The 17,809-nt window shown below is 42.5% G+C and overlaps 1 protein-coding gene across 1 annotated transcript in view; it reads left to right on the top strand.

Annotated features, from left to right (window-relative positions):
- Positions 1 to 17,117, top strand: part of LOC106600670 (transient receptor potential cation channel subfamily M member 4) — a 60,448-nt gene extending 43,331 nt beyond the window's left edge. The window contains exons 19-27 of the mRNA XM_014192188.3: positions 1,756 to 1,871; positions 6,788 to 6,920; positions 11,403 to 11,577; positions 12,760 to 12,928; positions 13,385 to 13,566; positions 13,752 to 13,884; positions 14,132 to 14,204; positions 14,702 to 14,795; positions 14,995 to 17,117. Of these exons, the coding sequence (XP_014047663.2) occupies positions 1,756 to 1,871; positions 6,788 to 6,920; positions 11,403 to 11,577; positions 12,760 to 12,928; positions 13,385 to 13,566; positions 13,752 to 13,884; positions 14,132 to 14,204; positions 14,702 to 14,795; positions 14,995 to 15,047 (1,128 nt within the window). The 3' untranslated portion in view covers positions 15,048 to 17,117. The remainder of the gene's footprint in view (positions 1 to 1,755; positions 1,872 to 6,787; positions 6,921 to 11,402; positions 11,578 to 12,759; positions 12,929 to 13,384; positions 13,567 to 13,751; positions 13,885 to 14,131; positions 14,205 to 14,701; positions 14,796 to 14,994) is intronic.
- Positions 17,118 to 17,809: the final 692 nt, after the last annotated feature.

Raw genomic sequence — 17,809 nt, 5'->3', positions numbered from 1 at the left:
ATAGTGGAATGATAGTGTTTCACAGTATTACTTATCCGCCAGTGTTGTGATTGGCTGTGATATTTGCCTATTCATTTCTCCCACCAGAGTGGCATCTGTTGTCAAACTGGGAAAGCTGTTCTGACTTTGTGGCTGTGTTATCTAGTGAAAATCATTGTACCACCTAAATCACTGTGAAATATTTTTTCAATAGCACAAAATATAGTTTTTACAGCTGTTTGAAGCTGGTGGACCAAAAAGGGTCAAATACGTCGTGGCTGAGTGTGTGCGTGGTGGTGAGTGTGTGTATATGTCTTCAGCAATTGTTTGGGGCCTTACTCGTCCCCCAGTGATGCGATGGGCCATCCGCACCACTCTCTGTAGGGCCTTCTGGTCGAGGTTGGTGCAGTTGCCATGCAAGTGATACAACCAGTCAGGATGCTCTCGATGGTGCAGCTATAAAAGGATCTGAGGGGCCATGCCAAATCGTTTCAGCCTCCTGCTGGGTTGAGAAGACCATGTTAAGTGCTCAGTGATGTGGACACCGAAAAACTTGAATCGCTCTCCCTCTTGCTCTCGCTCGCTCTACAGTGCCGTAAAAAAGTATTTGCCCCCTTTCAGATTTTCTGTATTTTTCATAATGAATGTTATCAGATCTTCAACCCAAATCTAAAATTAGATAAAGTGAACCTGTGTTTACAAATAACAACAAAAATGTATGCTTATTTTATTTAATTAACAAAGTTATGCAACACCCAATTCCCCTACGTGAAAAAGTAATTACCCCTTTACTCTCAATAACTGGTTGTGCCACCTTTAATGACTGCAACCAAATGCTTCCTGTGGTTAGCCCACTCTTGCATGTAGAATTGCTTTAACGCAGCGACATTTGCGTTTTTTTCAAGTAAAAACTGCTTGTTTCTAGTCCTGCCAAAACATCTCAATTGGGATTAGGTCTGGACTTTGACTAAGCCATTCTAAAACTTAAAATGTGTTGCTTTTTAACCATTTTCATGTAGACTTGATTGTGTGTTTTGGATCATTGTCTTGCTGCATGACCCAGCTGCACTTCAGCTCCCAGACGGATGGCCTGACATTCTCCCGTAGAATTCTCAGATACAGAGTGTAATTCATGGTTCCTTCTATTAAGGCAAGTTGTCCAGGTCCTGGGGCAGCAAAGCATCCCCAAACCATCACACTACCACCACCATGCTTGACCGTTGGTATGAGGTTATTACTGTGGAATGGCCAGACCTAATCCCAATTGTGTCAGGACTTGAAGAGAGCAGTTCATGCTTGAAAACCCACAAATGTCACTGAGTTGAAGCAGTTCTGCATGGAAGAGTGGGCTAAAATTCCTCCACTGCGACGTGAGCGATCGATCAACAACTACAGAAAGCTTTTGGTTGCTGTCATTGCAGCTAAAGGTGGAACAACCAGTTATTGAGTGTAAGGAGGCAATTACTTTTTCACAGCGGGGCATTGGGTGTTGCATAACTTTGTTAATGAAATATATTTTATAAGTATGTAATTGTTGTTATTTGTTCACTCAGGTTCCCTTTATCTAATATTATCTTTTGGTTGAATGTTCAACATCCAAAATATGCAAAAGTAAAGAAAATTTGAAAGGAGGCATACTTTTTCTTAGCACTTTGTGTATATATAGCTCTATGTATTTTTTGGTCATCTTTATCAAGGCTGCCATTTAATTTTGGAGGTGACAATAAAAGAAATGTATTGCTCTCTCCCTCCCTTTCTGTCCTCTCTATCTATCAGACGTTCTTCAGGGGCAGCACTACTTTATATCAGAGGATGAAGCTCTACATCCAGGACATGTGGAATAAGTGTGACATCACAGCCATCTCACTCTTTGCACTGGGCATGTGCTGCAGGTGTGTGTTTTTACATGTATATGTGTCTGTGTCGATGTAAACACAGCTTTTTTTATTTCTAATATTCGTTTTTTTCAATCACTTTGGCACGTTTTTGATGTAAGTGGTATATTTTTCAAAACTCGGGTAAGTACAAAACTCCAAACTGATAACAGTTGTAATTCTCCCTGTCTTATGTTCAGAACCTTTGATTGAGCATTCATTGGGGTTTCACACATCTTTCACACCTGAGTCATTCATGCAAAATCAAAGTTTGTCCGTGAAATACCATGACATTTTTTGGTCACCAGCTTATCAGGTAATGATAGGCTCACCATTTAGTCATTTTAACTACCATTAATCCAATAGCAAAAAATATAAGATAAACATTTCAAAACTGTTATTTTTGAAGTACTGAAGAAAACATTTTTTTCCATACAATATATGACTAACTTGACATTGCACTGTTTTTTTTACAATCATTTGTATCCAATGGCAGGTTTTGAGCATGTTGAGAAATGTCAGTCTTAGATTCATTATTATTATACAGTACATATGTAGGACAAATCATCAGAAATAGGGGTATTGTAATGCAGTTGGCTACTGTAAAAACGTAGAATGATGATATATGCCTTTTCTGCCCCATGAAACATTGTACAAGATCACCTTTTTTATGTGACTTGTCAATATTGTCTGTCTCTCTGCTTGAAATTCACCAGCTCATCAGATAATGAGTGGAATATATTGTTATATACAATCCAGTTATTTCAGCAGTGCATTCTACACTACACTATAATTCCAAAGGGTAGCACATATAGTGACTCTTTCCACTGTGTCCTATTGAAAAACAATGGCTGATGGAGAATGATGAGTATTTACAGCCACATCCATATACGATTAGGTTTTACCTTCCAACTTAAAGGGTAGGTAGCTTAAACGTAACCACATGTAACATATGGATTTGCATTAGTATACATATCAAAAGTCTCAATATGAAGTTACACGTCGCTTTTCTATTTTTCAAGTTATTACAAAAAAAAACGATCAGAGTGCCAAAGTCAATATTGAAAAATGTTTTTGTGGAGTGTGACATATGAAGGACCCGGCAAGCCATGCTATTCCCATTAATGTAAATTCCAACAAATAACGTCAAATGTATAACTTCAAATTAAACCAAATCGTTTGCACACATGACTACTAGTTTCAATTAAATTTTCAGACAACTTACAAGCAAATACTTTATGAATGTATTGTTACAAATCAGCTTGCAAGGTTGCTAGCCAACTAGGTTGCTAGCCAACTAGCCTGCTAACGTTAGCCCTACCAGCCTGCTGTCAACATACCACCACAGACCGATGCTGGCACTAAAACCCCGCTCAATGAGCAGTATACCGCCATAAGCAAATAGGAAAACGCTCATCCAGAGGCGGCACTCCTAGTGGCCGGGGACTTTAATCAGTTTGACCTCATTTCTATCAGCATGTTAAATGTGCAACCAGAGGGAAAAAATTATAGACTACCTTTACTCCACACACAGAGACGCGTACAAAGCTCTCCCTCGCCCTCCATTTGGCAAATCGGACCATAATTCTATCCTCCTGATTCCTGCTTAGAAGCAAAAATGAAAGCAGGAAGCACCAATCTATAAAAAAGTGGTCAGATGAAGCAGATGCTAAACTACAGGACTGCTTTGCTAGCACAGAACAGAATATGTTCCAGGATTCTTCCGATGGCATTGAGGAGTACACCACATCAGTCACTGGCTTTATCAATAAGTGCATTGAGGACATCGTCCCCACAGTGACTGTACGTACATACCCCAACCAGAAGCCATGGATTACAGGCAACATTTGCACTGAGCTAAAGGGTAGAGCTGCTGCTTTCAAGGAGCGGGAAGCTTATAAGGAACTCGGAAGCTTATAAGGAATCCCGCTATGCCCTCCGACAAACCATAAGACAGGCAAAGCATCAATACAGGACTAAGATTCGAATCGTACTACACCGGCTCCGACGCTTGTCGGATGTGGCAGGGCTTGCAAACTATTACAGACTACAAAGGGAAGCACAGCCGAGAGCTGCCCAGTGACACAAACCTGCCAGACAAGATAAATAACCGCTCTGCTCACTTTGAGGCAAGTAACACTGAAACATGCATGAGAGCATCAACTGTTCCGGATGACTGTGATTAAGATATCTGCAGCCGATGTGAGTAAGACCTTCATACAGGTCAACATTCACAAGGCCGCAGGGCCAGACGGATTACAAGGACGTGTACTCTGAGCATGCGCTGACCAACTGGCAAGTGTCTTCACTGACATGTTCAACCTCTCACTGTTTGAGTCTGTAATACCAACATGTTTCAAGCAGACCACCATTGTCCCTCTGCCCAAGAACACTAAGGTAACCTGCCTAAATGACTACCGACCCGTAGCACTAACATCTGTAGCCATGAAATGCTTTGAAAGGCTGGTCATGGCTCACATCAACACCATTATCCCAGAAACCCTAGACCCACTCCAATTTGCGTACCGCACCAACTGATCCACAGATGATGCAATCTCTATTGCACTCCACGCTGCCCTTTCACACCTGGACAAAAAAACACCTATGTGAGAATGCTATTCATTGACTACAGCTCAGTGTTCAACACCATAGTGCCCTCAAAGCTCATCAACAAGCTAAGGACCCTGGGACTAAACACCTCCCTCTGCATCTGGATCCTGGACTTCCTGACGGGCCGCCCCAGGTGGTAAGGGTAAGCAACAACACATCCACCACGCTGATCCTCAACACGGGGGCCCCTCAGGGGTGCGAGCTCAGCCCCCCCCCCCCCTGTACTCCCTGTTCACTCATGACTGCACGGTCAGGCACGACTCCAACACCATCATTAAGTTTGCTGATGACACAACAGTGGTGGGCCTGATCACCGACAACGATGAGACAGCCTATAGGGAGGAGGTCAGAGACCTGGCCGTGTGATGCCAGGACAACAACCTCTCAACGTGATCAAGACAAAGGAGATAATTGTGGACTACAGGAAAATGAGGACCAAGCACGCCCCCATTCTCATCGATGGGACTGTAGTGGAGCAGGTTGAGAGCTTCAAGTTCCTTGGTGTCCACATCACCAACAAACTAACATGGTCCAAGCACACCAAGACAGTCGTGAAGAGGGCACGAGAAAACCTATTACCCCTCAGGAGACTGAAAAGATTTGGCATGGATCCTCAAAAGGTTTTACAGCTACACCATCGAGAGCATCCTGACTGGTTGCATCACTGCCTGATATGGCAACTGCTCGGCCTCCGACCGCAAGGCACTACAGAGGGTAGTGCGTACGGCCCAGTATATCACGGGGCCAAGCTTCCTGCCATCCAGGACCTCTATACCAGGCGCTGTCAGAGGAAAGCTCTAAAAATTGTCCACTCCAGACACCCTAATCATAGACTGTTCTCTCTGCTACCGCACAGTAAGCGGTACCGGAGCACCAAGTCTAGGTCCAAGAGGCTCCTAAATAGCCAAGCCATAAGGCTCCTGAACAGCTAATCAAATGGCTACCCAGACTATTTGCATTGCCCCCCCCCTCCCCCTTTAATTTATTAATTCTACCTACATGTACATATTAGCTCGACACCGGTGCCCCCGCACATTGACATTGACTCTGTACCGGTACCCCCTGTATATAGCCCCACTATTGTTATTTACTGCTGCTCTTAAATTATTTGTTATTCTTATCTCTTATTTTTATTTTTTATTTTTTGTATTTTCTTAACTGCATTGTTAGTTAAGCATTCCACTGTAATGTCTACACCTGTTGTATTTGGAGCATGTGACAACATTTTGATTTTAATTCTGCCCAAAAACAAATACAATTTCTCTCAACCAGTGGCATATGGGCTTTTTAGGTGAGTGCTGATGACACACTGTGATAAACAGTGCCCACTTTGTCAAAGGCATGGGTGCTTGTCCATTCCCAGCGCGCCTCTTCAGGGTCCTGTTGGAGAGACGCATCGCTGCGACGCTCCACCAACATTCCGTCCAAAAATTATCTAACATAAATTATGTAGAAGATATAGGATATGGTAGAAAGAGTATGTGGCCTTTTCTGTAGCCTACAGACTGGAGATGAACATTTATGACTATGTAATGAGACGGACACTTTTTTACATCATGCTGGTTTCTCCAATAAAATAGCCTAACCTAAATGGCGCCCAATCAAAGAATTTTTTTTAACAAACAACGTATCTTAAAAACAGGACAGTTCAAAGTTAAATTGATAATATGGAATGGACAATTACAGCTGTTGTTCAGGAGTTTCACCCCATTGTCATGATTAGTGGTTTCAAATGTGTATTTTCGACAAGCTGATCATAGCGAAAAAGAAAATACTTCTACATTTCCCGCTGTGTAAACACATTGCAAATAGGCTCACGATAAATCCTGATAAAGTTGGGTAGCTGATATTCAGAGTTTATTAGCCAAATTGATTAGTCACAGGAATCAGGACTAATAAATCCAATGCAATGGCCTGTTTTACAAATGATGGGCATTCATTAAATTCCATTGCTGTTGACATGGTAGGCAACAACCCGGTAAGCACGAGCCAACATGTTTTGGATGTATTATTTTGGTGTTCTACAAATGGTAGGCTTAGCACATCGATGGTCATTCATAAAATTCAATGTCAGGGGACACTGTAGGCTACACCTCAGTAAGCATGGGCCGATGCCTTATCCGATTTCTTTTTTTCGTGCGGTCCAGACCAGCCTTGATTTCAACGTCCATCATCCAGACCAAATCTGAACCAATCATGTTTGGTTCAGATTTTGTCCCATCTGGACCAGCCTTGATTTGTCCCAAACATAGACATCTATAAATTAAGTATTTTCAACTTTCATTCAGAACCGACTATAACCAGGTGTTTGTTGTGTGTTCTAGAATGTTCCCATGGTCCTATGAGTTTGGCCGGGCTGTGATGGCTGTGGACTACATGGTGTTTACCCTCCGTCTCATCCACATATTCGCCATCCACAAACAGCTGGGACCCAAGATCATCATCGTTGAAAAAATGGTGAGGGCTTTCTAAAAAGAGGGATAAAACCCTTTTTACTGCAGTGCGTATAGATTAGGGATGGACAACTTTCATGGTTGTGAGGGCCACAAAAAAATGGTAATGAGGGGCTCTGCGTACCCACATACAAAGTCAAAGTCCTAGCCTTAAAGCTTTTTGGGAGCCCTAGCGAAATGTAGTTTTAGAGTTCATTTCCTGCAATTCTACACATTTTGCCATGGGCGTAGAGAAAATGTTGCAATTTTAAAGCAAGTTTGCTACAATTTGAGAGAGAAAAATTAGATGGGGTGGAGAAGAATCTCATAAAATATATTTTGATTTGTGTAACACTGTTTTGGTTAATACATGATTCCATATGTGTTATTTCATAGTTTTGATGTCTTCACTATTATTCTACAATGTAAAAATGATGAAAACCCTGGAATGAGTAGGTGTGTCCAAACTTTTGACTGGTATTGTATATATGCATGTGTATACAGTGCCTTCGAAAAGTATTCAGACCACTTGACTTTTTCCACATTTAGTTAATTTAAGCCTTATTCTAAAATGGATTGAATACATTTTTCCCTCATCAATCTACACACAATACCCCATAATGACAAAGCAAAAACAGGTTTTTAGACATTTTTGCCAATTTTTTTAAAATAGAAAAACTTAAATATTACATTTACATAAGTGTTCAGACCCCAGTACTTTGTTGAAGCACCTTTGGCAGCAATTACACCCTCGAGTCTTCTTGGGTATGACGCTACAAGCTTAGCACAACTCTATTTGGGGAGTTTCTCCCATTCTTCTCTGCAGAACCTCTCAAGCTCTGTCACGTTGGATGGGGAGCACTTCTTCAAAGCTATTTTCAGGTCTCTCTAGAGATGTTTGATCAGGATTAAGTCCAGGCTATGGCTGGGCCACTCAAGCACATTCAGAGACTTGTCCCTAAGCCACTCCTGCGTTGTCTTGGCTGTGTGCTTAGTCTGAGGTCCTGAGAGCTCTGGAGCAGGTTTTCATCAAGGATCTGTGTACTTTGCTCCGTTCATCTTTGCCTCGATCCTGACTAGTCTCCCAGTCCTTGCCGCTGAAAAACATCTCCACAGCATGATTCTGCCACCACCATGCTTCACGTAGGGATGGTGCCAGGTTTCCTCCAGACGTGACGCTTGGCATTCAGGCCAAATAGTTCAATCTGGGTTTCATCAGACCAGAAAATCTTGTTTCTCATGGCCTGAGAGTCTTTAGTTGGCTTTTGGCAAACTCCAAGCGGGCTGCCATGTGCTTTTTTACTGAGGAGTGGCTTCTGTCTGGCGACTCTACTATAAAATCAAATCAAATTTTATTGGTCACATACACATGGTTAGCAGATGTTAATGCGAGTGTAGTGAAATGCTTGTGCTTCTAGTTCCAACAGTGCAGTAATATCTAACAAATCTAACAATTCCCCAACAACTACCTAATACACACAAATCTAAAAGGGTGAATGAGAATATGTACATATATTAATATATGGATGGCCGAGCGGCATAGGCGCAAGGTGCATTAGATGGTATAAAATACAGTATATACATGTGATATGAGTAATGAAAGATATGTAAACATTATTTAAAGTGGCATTGTATAAAGTGACTAGTGATCCATTTATTAAAGTGGCCGGTGATTGGGTCTCAATGTGGGCAGCAGCCTCTCTGAGATAGTGATTGCTGTTTAGCAGTCTGATGGCCTTGAGATAGAAGCTGTTTCTCAATCTCTTGGTCCCAGCTTTGATGCACCTGTACTGACCTCACCTTCTGGATGATAGCGGGGTGAACAGGCAGTGGCTCGGGTGGTTGTTGTCCTTGGCGATCTTTTTGGCCTTCCTGTGACATCGGGTGCTGTAGGTGTCATGGAGTGCAGGTAGTTTGCCCCCGGTGATGTGTTGTGCAGTCCGCACCACCATCTGGAGAGCCTTGCGGTTGAGGGCGGTGCAGTTGCAGTACCAAGCTGTGATATAGCCCGACAGGATGCTCTCAATTGCATCTGTAAAAGTTTGTCAGGGGACAAGCTAAATTTCTTCAGCCTCCTAAGGTTGAAGAGGCGCTGTTGCGCCTTCTTCACCACACTGTCTGTGTGGGTGGACCATTTCAGTTTGTCTGTAATGTGTATGCCCAGGAACTTTAAAGTTTTCCACCTTCTCCACTGCTGTCCCGTCGATGTGGATAGGGGGGTGCCCCCTCTGCTGTTTCCTGAAGTCCACGATCATCTCCTTTGTTTTGTTGACGTTGAGTGAGAGGTTGTTTTCCTGACACCACACTCCGAGTGCCCTCACCTCCTCCCTGTAGTTTGTCTCGTCATTGTTGGTGATCAAGCCCACTAGTGTTGTGTCGTCTGCAAACTTGATGATTGAGTTGGAGGCGTGCATGGCCACACAGTCGTGGGTGAAGAGGGAATACAGGAGAGGGCTGAGCACACACCCTAGTGGGGCCCGTGTTGAGTGTCAGTGAAGTGGAGATGTTGTTTCCTTCCATCACCACCTGGGGGCGGCCCGTCAACGTCTAGGACCCAGTTGCAGAGGGAGGGGTTGAGACCCAGGGCCTCAAGCTTGATGATTAGCTTGGAGGGTACTATGATTAGCTTGGAGGGTACTATGATTAGCTTGGAGGGTACTATGGCTGAGCTGTAGTCAATGAACAGCATTCTTACATAGGTATTATTTTTGTCCAGATGGGATAGGTCAGTGTGCAGTGCGATGACGATTACGTCATCTGTGGACCCGTTGGGGCCGTATGCAAACTGAAGTGGGTCTAAGGTGGCTGGTAAAGTGGCGGTGATATGATCCTTGACTAGCCTCTCAAACACTTCATGATGACAAACGTGAGTGCTACGGGGCGGTAGTCATTTAGTTCAGTTATATTTGCCTTGGGTAAAGGCCTGATTAGTGGAGTTCTGCAGAGATGGTTGTCCTTCTGGAAGGTTCTCCCATCTCCACAGAGGAACTCTGGAGTTCTGTCAGATTGACCATCGGGTTCTTGGTCACCTCCCTGACCAACGCCCTTCTCCCCCGATTTGCTCAGTTTGGCCGGGCGGCCAGCTCTAGGAAGAGTCTTGGTGGTTCCAAACTTCTTCCATTTTAGAATGATGGAGGCCACTGTTCTTGGGGACCTTCAATGCTGCAAAAATGATTTGGTACCCTTCCCCAGATCTGTGCCTTGACACAATCCTGTCTTGGAGCTCTATGGACAATTCCTTCGACCTCATGGCTTGGTTTTTGCTCTGACATGCACTGTCAACTGTGGGATCTTATATAAATAGGTGTGTGCCTTTCCAAATCAGGTCCAATCAATTGAATTTACCCCAGGTGGGCTCCAATCAAGTTGTAGAAACATCTCAAGGATGATCAATGGAAACAGGATGCACCTGAACTCAATTTCGAGTCTCATAGCAAAGGGTCTGAATACTTATGTAAATAAGATATTTTTGTTTTTAATTGTTAATACATTTGCAAACATTTCTAAGAACCTGTTTTCACTTTGCCATTATGGGGTATTGTGTGTAGATTTCTTTTCATTTAATCAATTTTAGAATAAGGCTGTAATGTAACAAAATGTGTAAAAAGTCAAGGGGTTTGAATACCGAAGTGTGTGTGTGTGTGTGTGTCATTATTGAGTCTGATAGCATAGGCAGCGCCATTGAGGCCATCTCCATTTTGAAGAAGTCAATTTCCTTTTACAACTTCTATGAGTTAGCAAACAAACTGAAAGGGTGCAAACAAACCACCCTGAGTTTATAGCAACTGGCCAGGTCGCAGTTGCAAATGAGAACTTGTTCTCAACTAGCCTACCTGGTTAAATAAAGGTGAAATAAAAAAAGGTTTGCGATTTACTGCCACCTGCAGTTATGGAATATTTGCTCACAAGTATAATTCATTGTCTGATCCCTCCTAATACCCGGATGGAATCATGTAATCCTTTCTTAACCCATAGGAAGTCCCACCCATTTGACTACTTAAAAATGGTGAAAGTCCATATTGGCGCTGCCATGCTAAAACGGGCTTTTGGGAAGTAGAGTCCCCAACCTGTCTAGCAAAAATATTCAGACCCCTTGTATTTCTTCACATTTTATTAACATTGATTTAATTGTATTTTATTTGTCAACAATCTGCTCAAAATACTCTGTCAAAGTGATATATATATATATATATATATATATATATATATTATATATATATATATATAATTTCTATTAATCTTTTAAAAAATATAAAAAATCTCCCACTTTAAAATTTAGAGTATTTTGTGTAGATTGTTGACAAGAAATCACAAATAAATCTATTTTAATCCCACTTTGTAAATCCAAATGGTCTGAATACTTGCAAAGCACTGTCTATGGTCTAGATCCAGGTGCTGGTTTTGGCAGCGACAACTAATATCCAAAAACAAGTTTAAAAACTGCACTAGAAAAAACAGGCAATGTAATTTTCTCCCCTTGATATTCTGTTCCCCTCCTGATTGGCAGATGAAGGACGTCTTCTTCTTCCTCTTCTTCCTGGCAGTGTGGCTCATGGCCTATGGCGTAGCCAATCAGGCGCTGCTCTACTCCTACGATCCTCGTCCCGGTTGGATCTTCCGCCGAGTGTTCTACAGGCCATACCTGCACATATTTGGACATATCCCCATTCATGAAATGGATGGTGTGTTAATGTTTGTGTACGAATGCGGTTTGCATGTAACATAGTCCAGGTAACTGCCAAAATAAAGGAAACACTTGAGTAAATGAGGGATACAAAGGACTGTATATTGAATGTAGGTGGTTCCTAAGTTAATTAAACGATTAACATCCCATCATACTTAAAACATGCCCAGTTGGCCATTATTTTGGCTACCATGGCTAGAAGAGATCTGTGACTTTGAAAGAGGGGTCTGAAAGGAGGATAGGATATTTAATGTGTGTGTATCCACAAAACACCAAATGATGGAATTTCTCATGGATTAAAAGGTGTTGCATCCCTCCAATAGAGTTCTAGACACTTGTAGAATCTGTGCCTAGGTGCATTGAAGCTGTTCTGGCTCGTGGTGGCCCAACGCCCTATTAAGACACTTTATGCTGGTGTTTCCTTTTGGCAGTTACCTGTGTATACCTGTATGCACACTGAGTGTACTAAACATTAAGGACACCTGAGCTGCGTCACCTTTTGCCCTCAGAACAGCCTGAATTCGTCGGGGCATGGACTTTACAAGGTGTCGAAAGTGTTCCACAAGGATGCTGGCCCATGTTGACTCCAATGCTTCCCACAGTTGTGCCAAATTGGCTGGATGTCCTTTGGGTGGTGGACCATTCTTGACACACGGGAAACTGTTGAGTGTGAAAAACACAGCAGCGTTGCAGTTCTTGACACAAACCGGTGCACCTGGCACCTACTACCATACCCCGTTCAATGGCACTTAAATCTTTTGTCTTGCCCATTCACCCTCTGAATGGCACACACACACAATCCATGTCTCAAGGCTGGAAAATCATTCTTTAACCGGTCTCCTGCCCTTCATCTACACTGATTGAAGTGGATTTAGCAGGTGACATCAATAAGGGATCATAGCTTTCACCTGGATTCACAAGTCAGTCTATGTCATGGAAAGAGCAGGTGTTCCTAATGTTTTGTATACTCAGTGTGTGTGTGTGTATACCTGCCTCTCTCTTTCTCGGTTCCTCTACCTCTATTCCTCCCATCTCAATTCCCTACTCCAACCCCTGCCCAATCTACCCACTTTGTCGTACCATTTTAAATATTTATTCTGCACACCCCTCCCCCTGCTTCTTCCCATCTCTTTTGAACTCTCACCGTCTCCCTCCCTCCTCTCCCTCTGTCTGTCCGCAGCTGATAAACTGGAGGAGGGGATAGAGTGCACCAATAACGTCACCCTGATCCAGGCAGGGGCAGAGCCCTGCACGAGTACCTATGCTAACTGGCTGGTGGTCATCTTATTGGTCATCTTCCTGCTGGTCACCAACATCCTGCTGGTCAACCTGCTCATTGCCATGTTCAGGTAACGGACCCTCTCGGTCTGTCCCTCTTTCCCACTCTGTCCCTCTTTCCCACTCTGTCCCTCTTTCACTCTCTGTCCCTCTTTCCCATCTAGCCCCCCCCCCAATATGCCTGTTTTCACTCTATTTGTGTTCCCCTTGAGAGATCATCACTCATTCAGTAGGCCTCTTTAATCCGTGGGCTGAATTCATCTTATCTAGTTCCTTACTGTTGTTGTATTTAAATGAATCAACATGATAGAATTTTGAAGTGTCTTATTTGATACTAGCCCTGCATGTTTGAGTGTTGTCAAAATGCCATATCTTTTTCTGGCTCTTCTTTCATGTGTGTCATTGGGGCCCAAAACGTCATTAACCAAAAAGTATAATAAAATCAATCATTTGTTATATGAGTGGGAGTCACCTATTCCCTGATATTCTGCCTGTTAACGACTTCTCGCTCTCCTTCCTTCCTGCAGTTACACATTCTCCAAAGTGCAGGAGCACAGCGACACCCACTGGAAGTTCCAGCGCTACAACTTGATCGCAGAGTACCACTCTAGACCCTGTCTGGCTCCACCCTTCATCATCCTCTCCCACCTCCACCTCTTCATCAAGAGACACATCCGCAGGATCCCCTCTGTCAAGATCAAACACTTTGGTGAGAGACTGGGGGAGGGAGACAGAGGAAGGGAGACCAAATGATCAGATAATTCATTTCAAGTATTGAACTTCCAGCATTTTAGAAGTCTACTTCCATTGTCCTTCAAGAGTATTTTTCTCATTTTCTCTTCTTCCCATTTTCTTTGTTCTTTCATCTTTCCCCCTCCTCTATCCCTCCTTCAGTTCTGGATATCCGTGGCAGGCAGGCCAGTAGACTGAACACATGGGAGGCCATCCAGAAGGAGAATATACTGTCTGCCCAGAACAAACGAGAGCGAGAGAAAGACTCCGAGAGACTCAAACGCACCTCTGTCAAGTGAGACATCGCTCCATCTCTCACCCTTGTCCAGTTATTTATGTCATCGACTAAATGCCAGATTCATTTAAAAGCTTCAGTTAACAGCTCGGCTTGATCTGGCCTATGAATAGAATGGTGTCGATTGTTTGTCTTCCTGTGTTAGGTATCGGGTCAATGACATTTTAAATGTATGAATCGAACTACACTTCCTAAATTGACTGATAAGTGAATTGACCGCTAATCTGTGTTGCGGTTGTGTCTGAAGGGTGGACAGTGTCCTAAAGCAGATGGCAGAGATCCGGGACCATGGCCACAGGCTCAGAATGCTGGAGACAGAGGTCAGTGTCAGCCTGGGCTGCTGCCCGCAGCTCTCTCTCTCACACACACACACACCCTGCTTTATCTGCGCAGTGGCAACGAGACACGTGTCTGAAGTTTCAGTGGTTCTTAATGGGGGGGGGGCTTAGTGTGTGTGTGTGTGTGTACATGACAGGGGCTCAATGCGCCTCCCCTGGTTTCACCCTCAACGTTTGGACTGCAGCTGTTGAATCTGCCTGCTCAGCACTGTATAGAGTCCATCCATCATGGTCACCCCTCTCACCCTCCCTCTCTCTGTCTCTCTCTGTCTCTCTCTGTCTCTCTTTCTGTCTCTCTCTCCCTGTCTGTCTCTCTCTCCCTGTCTGTCTCGCTCTCCCTGTCTCTCTCTCTCTCCCTGTCTCTCTCTCTCTCCCTGTCTCTCTCTCTCTCCCTGTCTCTCTCTCTCTCTCCCTGTCTCTCTCTCTCTCCCTGTCTCTCTCTCTCTCCCTGTCTCTCTCTCTCCCTGTCTCGCTCCCAGGTGGAGTACTGTTCTAGTGCCCTCTCCTGGATGGTGCAGGCTCTCTCTCAGAGTAACTTGATAAAGCCCACACGTCCTCCACCTGCTCTCCGAGGTAAGTTTGCATACAGATATGTAATACATATGATATAGGTTACACATATCTTCTATTTCTACGAAATGGTGCCTCCTACCTCCGAGAGACCTTTCCAGTCATGGGATATAACATTTAAATTAACTTTATTGATCCCCAGTCAATTTTATTACTTGGTTTTATGTATTAATTCCAGTTTCTGTTGTGTATTCTCTTTCAGATCTAACTCTCCAACTAGCTGATCCAAGTCTGATGGAGAATAATGAAATCTAGACACACGTGTACACACACACAATCACTGTCACTCAGAGCAAAAGAATGTCTGACTCGGTGCTCATTCGTCCATCGTCCTTTTATAAACTTTGATCATTTGAACTGCTGCCATTTTGTAAGTGGATCATTGTTGCTCTTCTATGTTACACTTAATGTTCCTATGTTGTTCTAGAAATCTTTTTCCTGTGGGTTCTATGGGCGTCTGTTATTAATGTAATATGTACAGACATTTGTAAAAGTGCCATTCAAATGTCTCTACCCCCATAATGACATGACCAGGTACAAACACATTCAACCTGACACGATCACAAGAACATACATTGTTTGTATGTTGATTTTTGGTTTTGCACTCAGACTGTCAGCAAGGGCTATATTCAATCAGTTCTGCCTTAATGCACGGTAACCGACAACTCTATAGCAGTTTCATTGTTTTTATTTAGGTGATGTCAGAGTTGTAATTGTGTTGGAGCTGTCAAATCAGAATACTGCTCCCTGCTTTATATGATCAGTACACTGACTGTGCACGTGCGCATGTTGATTTTGTCAATCCCCACCAGACACGATCAGGACAAAATACCAAAATCAACTGTGAATAAATTATATTAATTTCGGGGCAGGTGGAAACACACCTGAAACTAGCAGGTTAGCCGCTAGTGGGCTTTATTTTCACTATCGTCTGGGCTTGATGTGCAAAGCTGGTAATACACACGTGTCCCCCGGCAACCGGTTCCAACATAAATCATTCTCCCTTACCTAGATTTAATGGCGAGAAGGCAACAAACAACTTGGAAAATGTGCGCACCTGCTTTATAAAACACCATTTCCACCATTCTAGGAATGCTATTTCCTGATGTTGCACCCAGTGTTCAGCCAGGGGTAAACAAAAGACTACTGCTACCTGATTGGCTGAACGCGATGTGAAATTTCACTTCCTTATGCTATAAAATATATTTTACCAAAACAAATATGATTCTTCATGTTCTGAATTGTTCAATGGGGTCTTTCTCTAACATATCATTAACATTATCCAAAAAGTCAGATTTCATAATGTAATACATCCGATAATAAGCACTGAGCTCTGTTGACGGGGCGGTGCCGTTTTCTCACAGCGGATTTTACATGTGGTGGTGGTGGTCATCTAAAATGGTGTTTCCGCGAGTTGCTAAATTAGCATGCCACAAACTGAATTAAATCTAAAAAGCTTTGAAAATAGAAAGCTTGTGGTACGCTCAGTGATATGCTTGTTTTTTAGAGGAATGTTGCATTAATATGAAAAGCATATACTAAAAGTATGAAAATATTACGTGGTCTCAAAATCGATTTCTTTCTTACCTCTTTATAGAGCCCACCAACTTGTAGTCCTAAAATCCAGAAATTGATTACTTGTGGTTCCTTCAGCCATTCCTATCGGTAAAATGAAGGGGGAAAGAAAAGGGTTTTGGGATAAACGCAGAAAATAAGGTCTGAGGTTAACACAGGCTTAGGAGAGCTTATATGTTTTCTGTGAGATAATATCAGTCTGCTAACATGAACTTTGAATTTTGAAGTCTTTATGTGATATTATTTATGACATATTCTTAAAACGAGATGTCCGCTGATGAAGATTATCTCATAGAACAAAACATATAAGATTTCCTAAAGTTATGTTTACCACAGACCTTATTTTCAGCGTTTATCTAAAACCCTACAACAGCTCTTTCTCCATAGGCTTTGCCCAAAAAAATAGGTGGCATTTTTGCCACCTCCCCAGGTCTTATTCGTCAACTTTTAAGAGAAATATAAGCCATAAAATAATTACTTAAAACCTTTTTTTCATTATTTTATAGTCCTAGTTAAAATATCTCATCAATGTTTTTGTTTTTTTCATGATTATTGTATTTATTGTTATTGTTGTTATTGTATTTAACATTTTCTGTGTGTCCCTGATATCATTTTCCACCCTGTTAGTTTATAGTAATTTTCCTTTAAGAAAACAGCCCCTTACCACAGTGACATGTTCAGGAAGTGTCATCATTGTCTTTGTGGTAAAACAATGGTGCAAAGCTAAATAAATATAAACACTCTGTTTTATCTATTTTTCCGTGTTTCATGATGCTAATCTGCCTCACTCATATATTTTACACCCTGTTAGTCTAAATTATAGAGCCATTTATTTTTATTTTACAATGTTAAAACACATTTTACATAGAAGTTAAAAACTTTAAGTGTTTATCATTATGCTTTTTTAATCTCAATCACCAACAGAGCTATGGCTAATAGGCTCCACATTTCTACCCTGTTAAATTCCACCCTGTTAGGATTATGAAATGACTGTATGGGATTATACACCGAACAGGGATTTCAGTGCTTGAGCTTGACCAATGTTTTTCTGATAGTCAAACATGTCTTTTTTCTCAAATGAAAAATATATACATTTCTTCCCAAAAATGATGAGGTCCAAAATGCACCGGATTGTACGAATGACCCCGTTAGTGATAGAAGTGTGGCATTAAGGAGGCTGAATACAAAAAGACACCATTGCTCTCTATTGTGGTGGAGGTGGTTGAGCAACACTGGGCTGCGACTGGCGCAGAGATGAATGGGAAGGTAGGGGGATAATGAGTTGAGGAGGATGGGATGGAGTGGAGTGGAAAAAGGTGGAGGAAGAATAGTGAGAGTAAAGAAGAAGAGGAAGCCTGAGGAGCCTTTGCAGGTTTTGTCAGAGGAGAGTAGTGATGAGGGAGATTCTGTTTGCAGTGTTGTACTGAGAGAAGTGGAGTTCA

The sequence above is a fragment of the Salmo salar genome, chromosome 03 (genome assembly GCF_965601325.2).
Source record: "Salmo salar chromosome 03, fSalSal1, whole genome shotgun sequence".
Lineage (NCBI taxonomy): Eukaryota > Metazoa > Chordata > Actinopteri > Salmoniformes > Salmonidae > Salmo > Salmo salar.
Note: the sequence above shows the minus strand (reverse complement) of the source record. Positions and strands in the feature narration are given on the sequence as shown.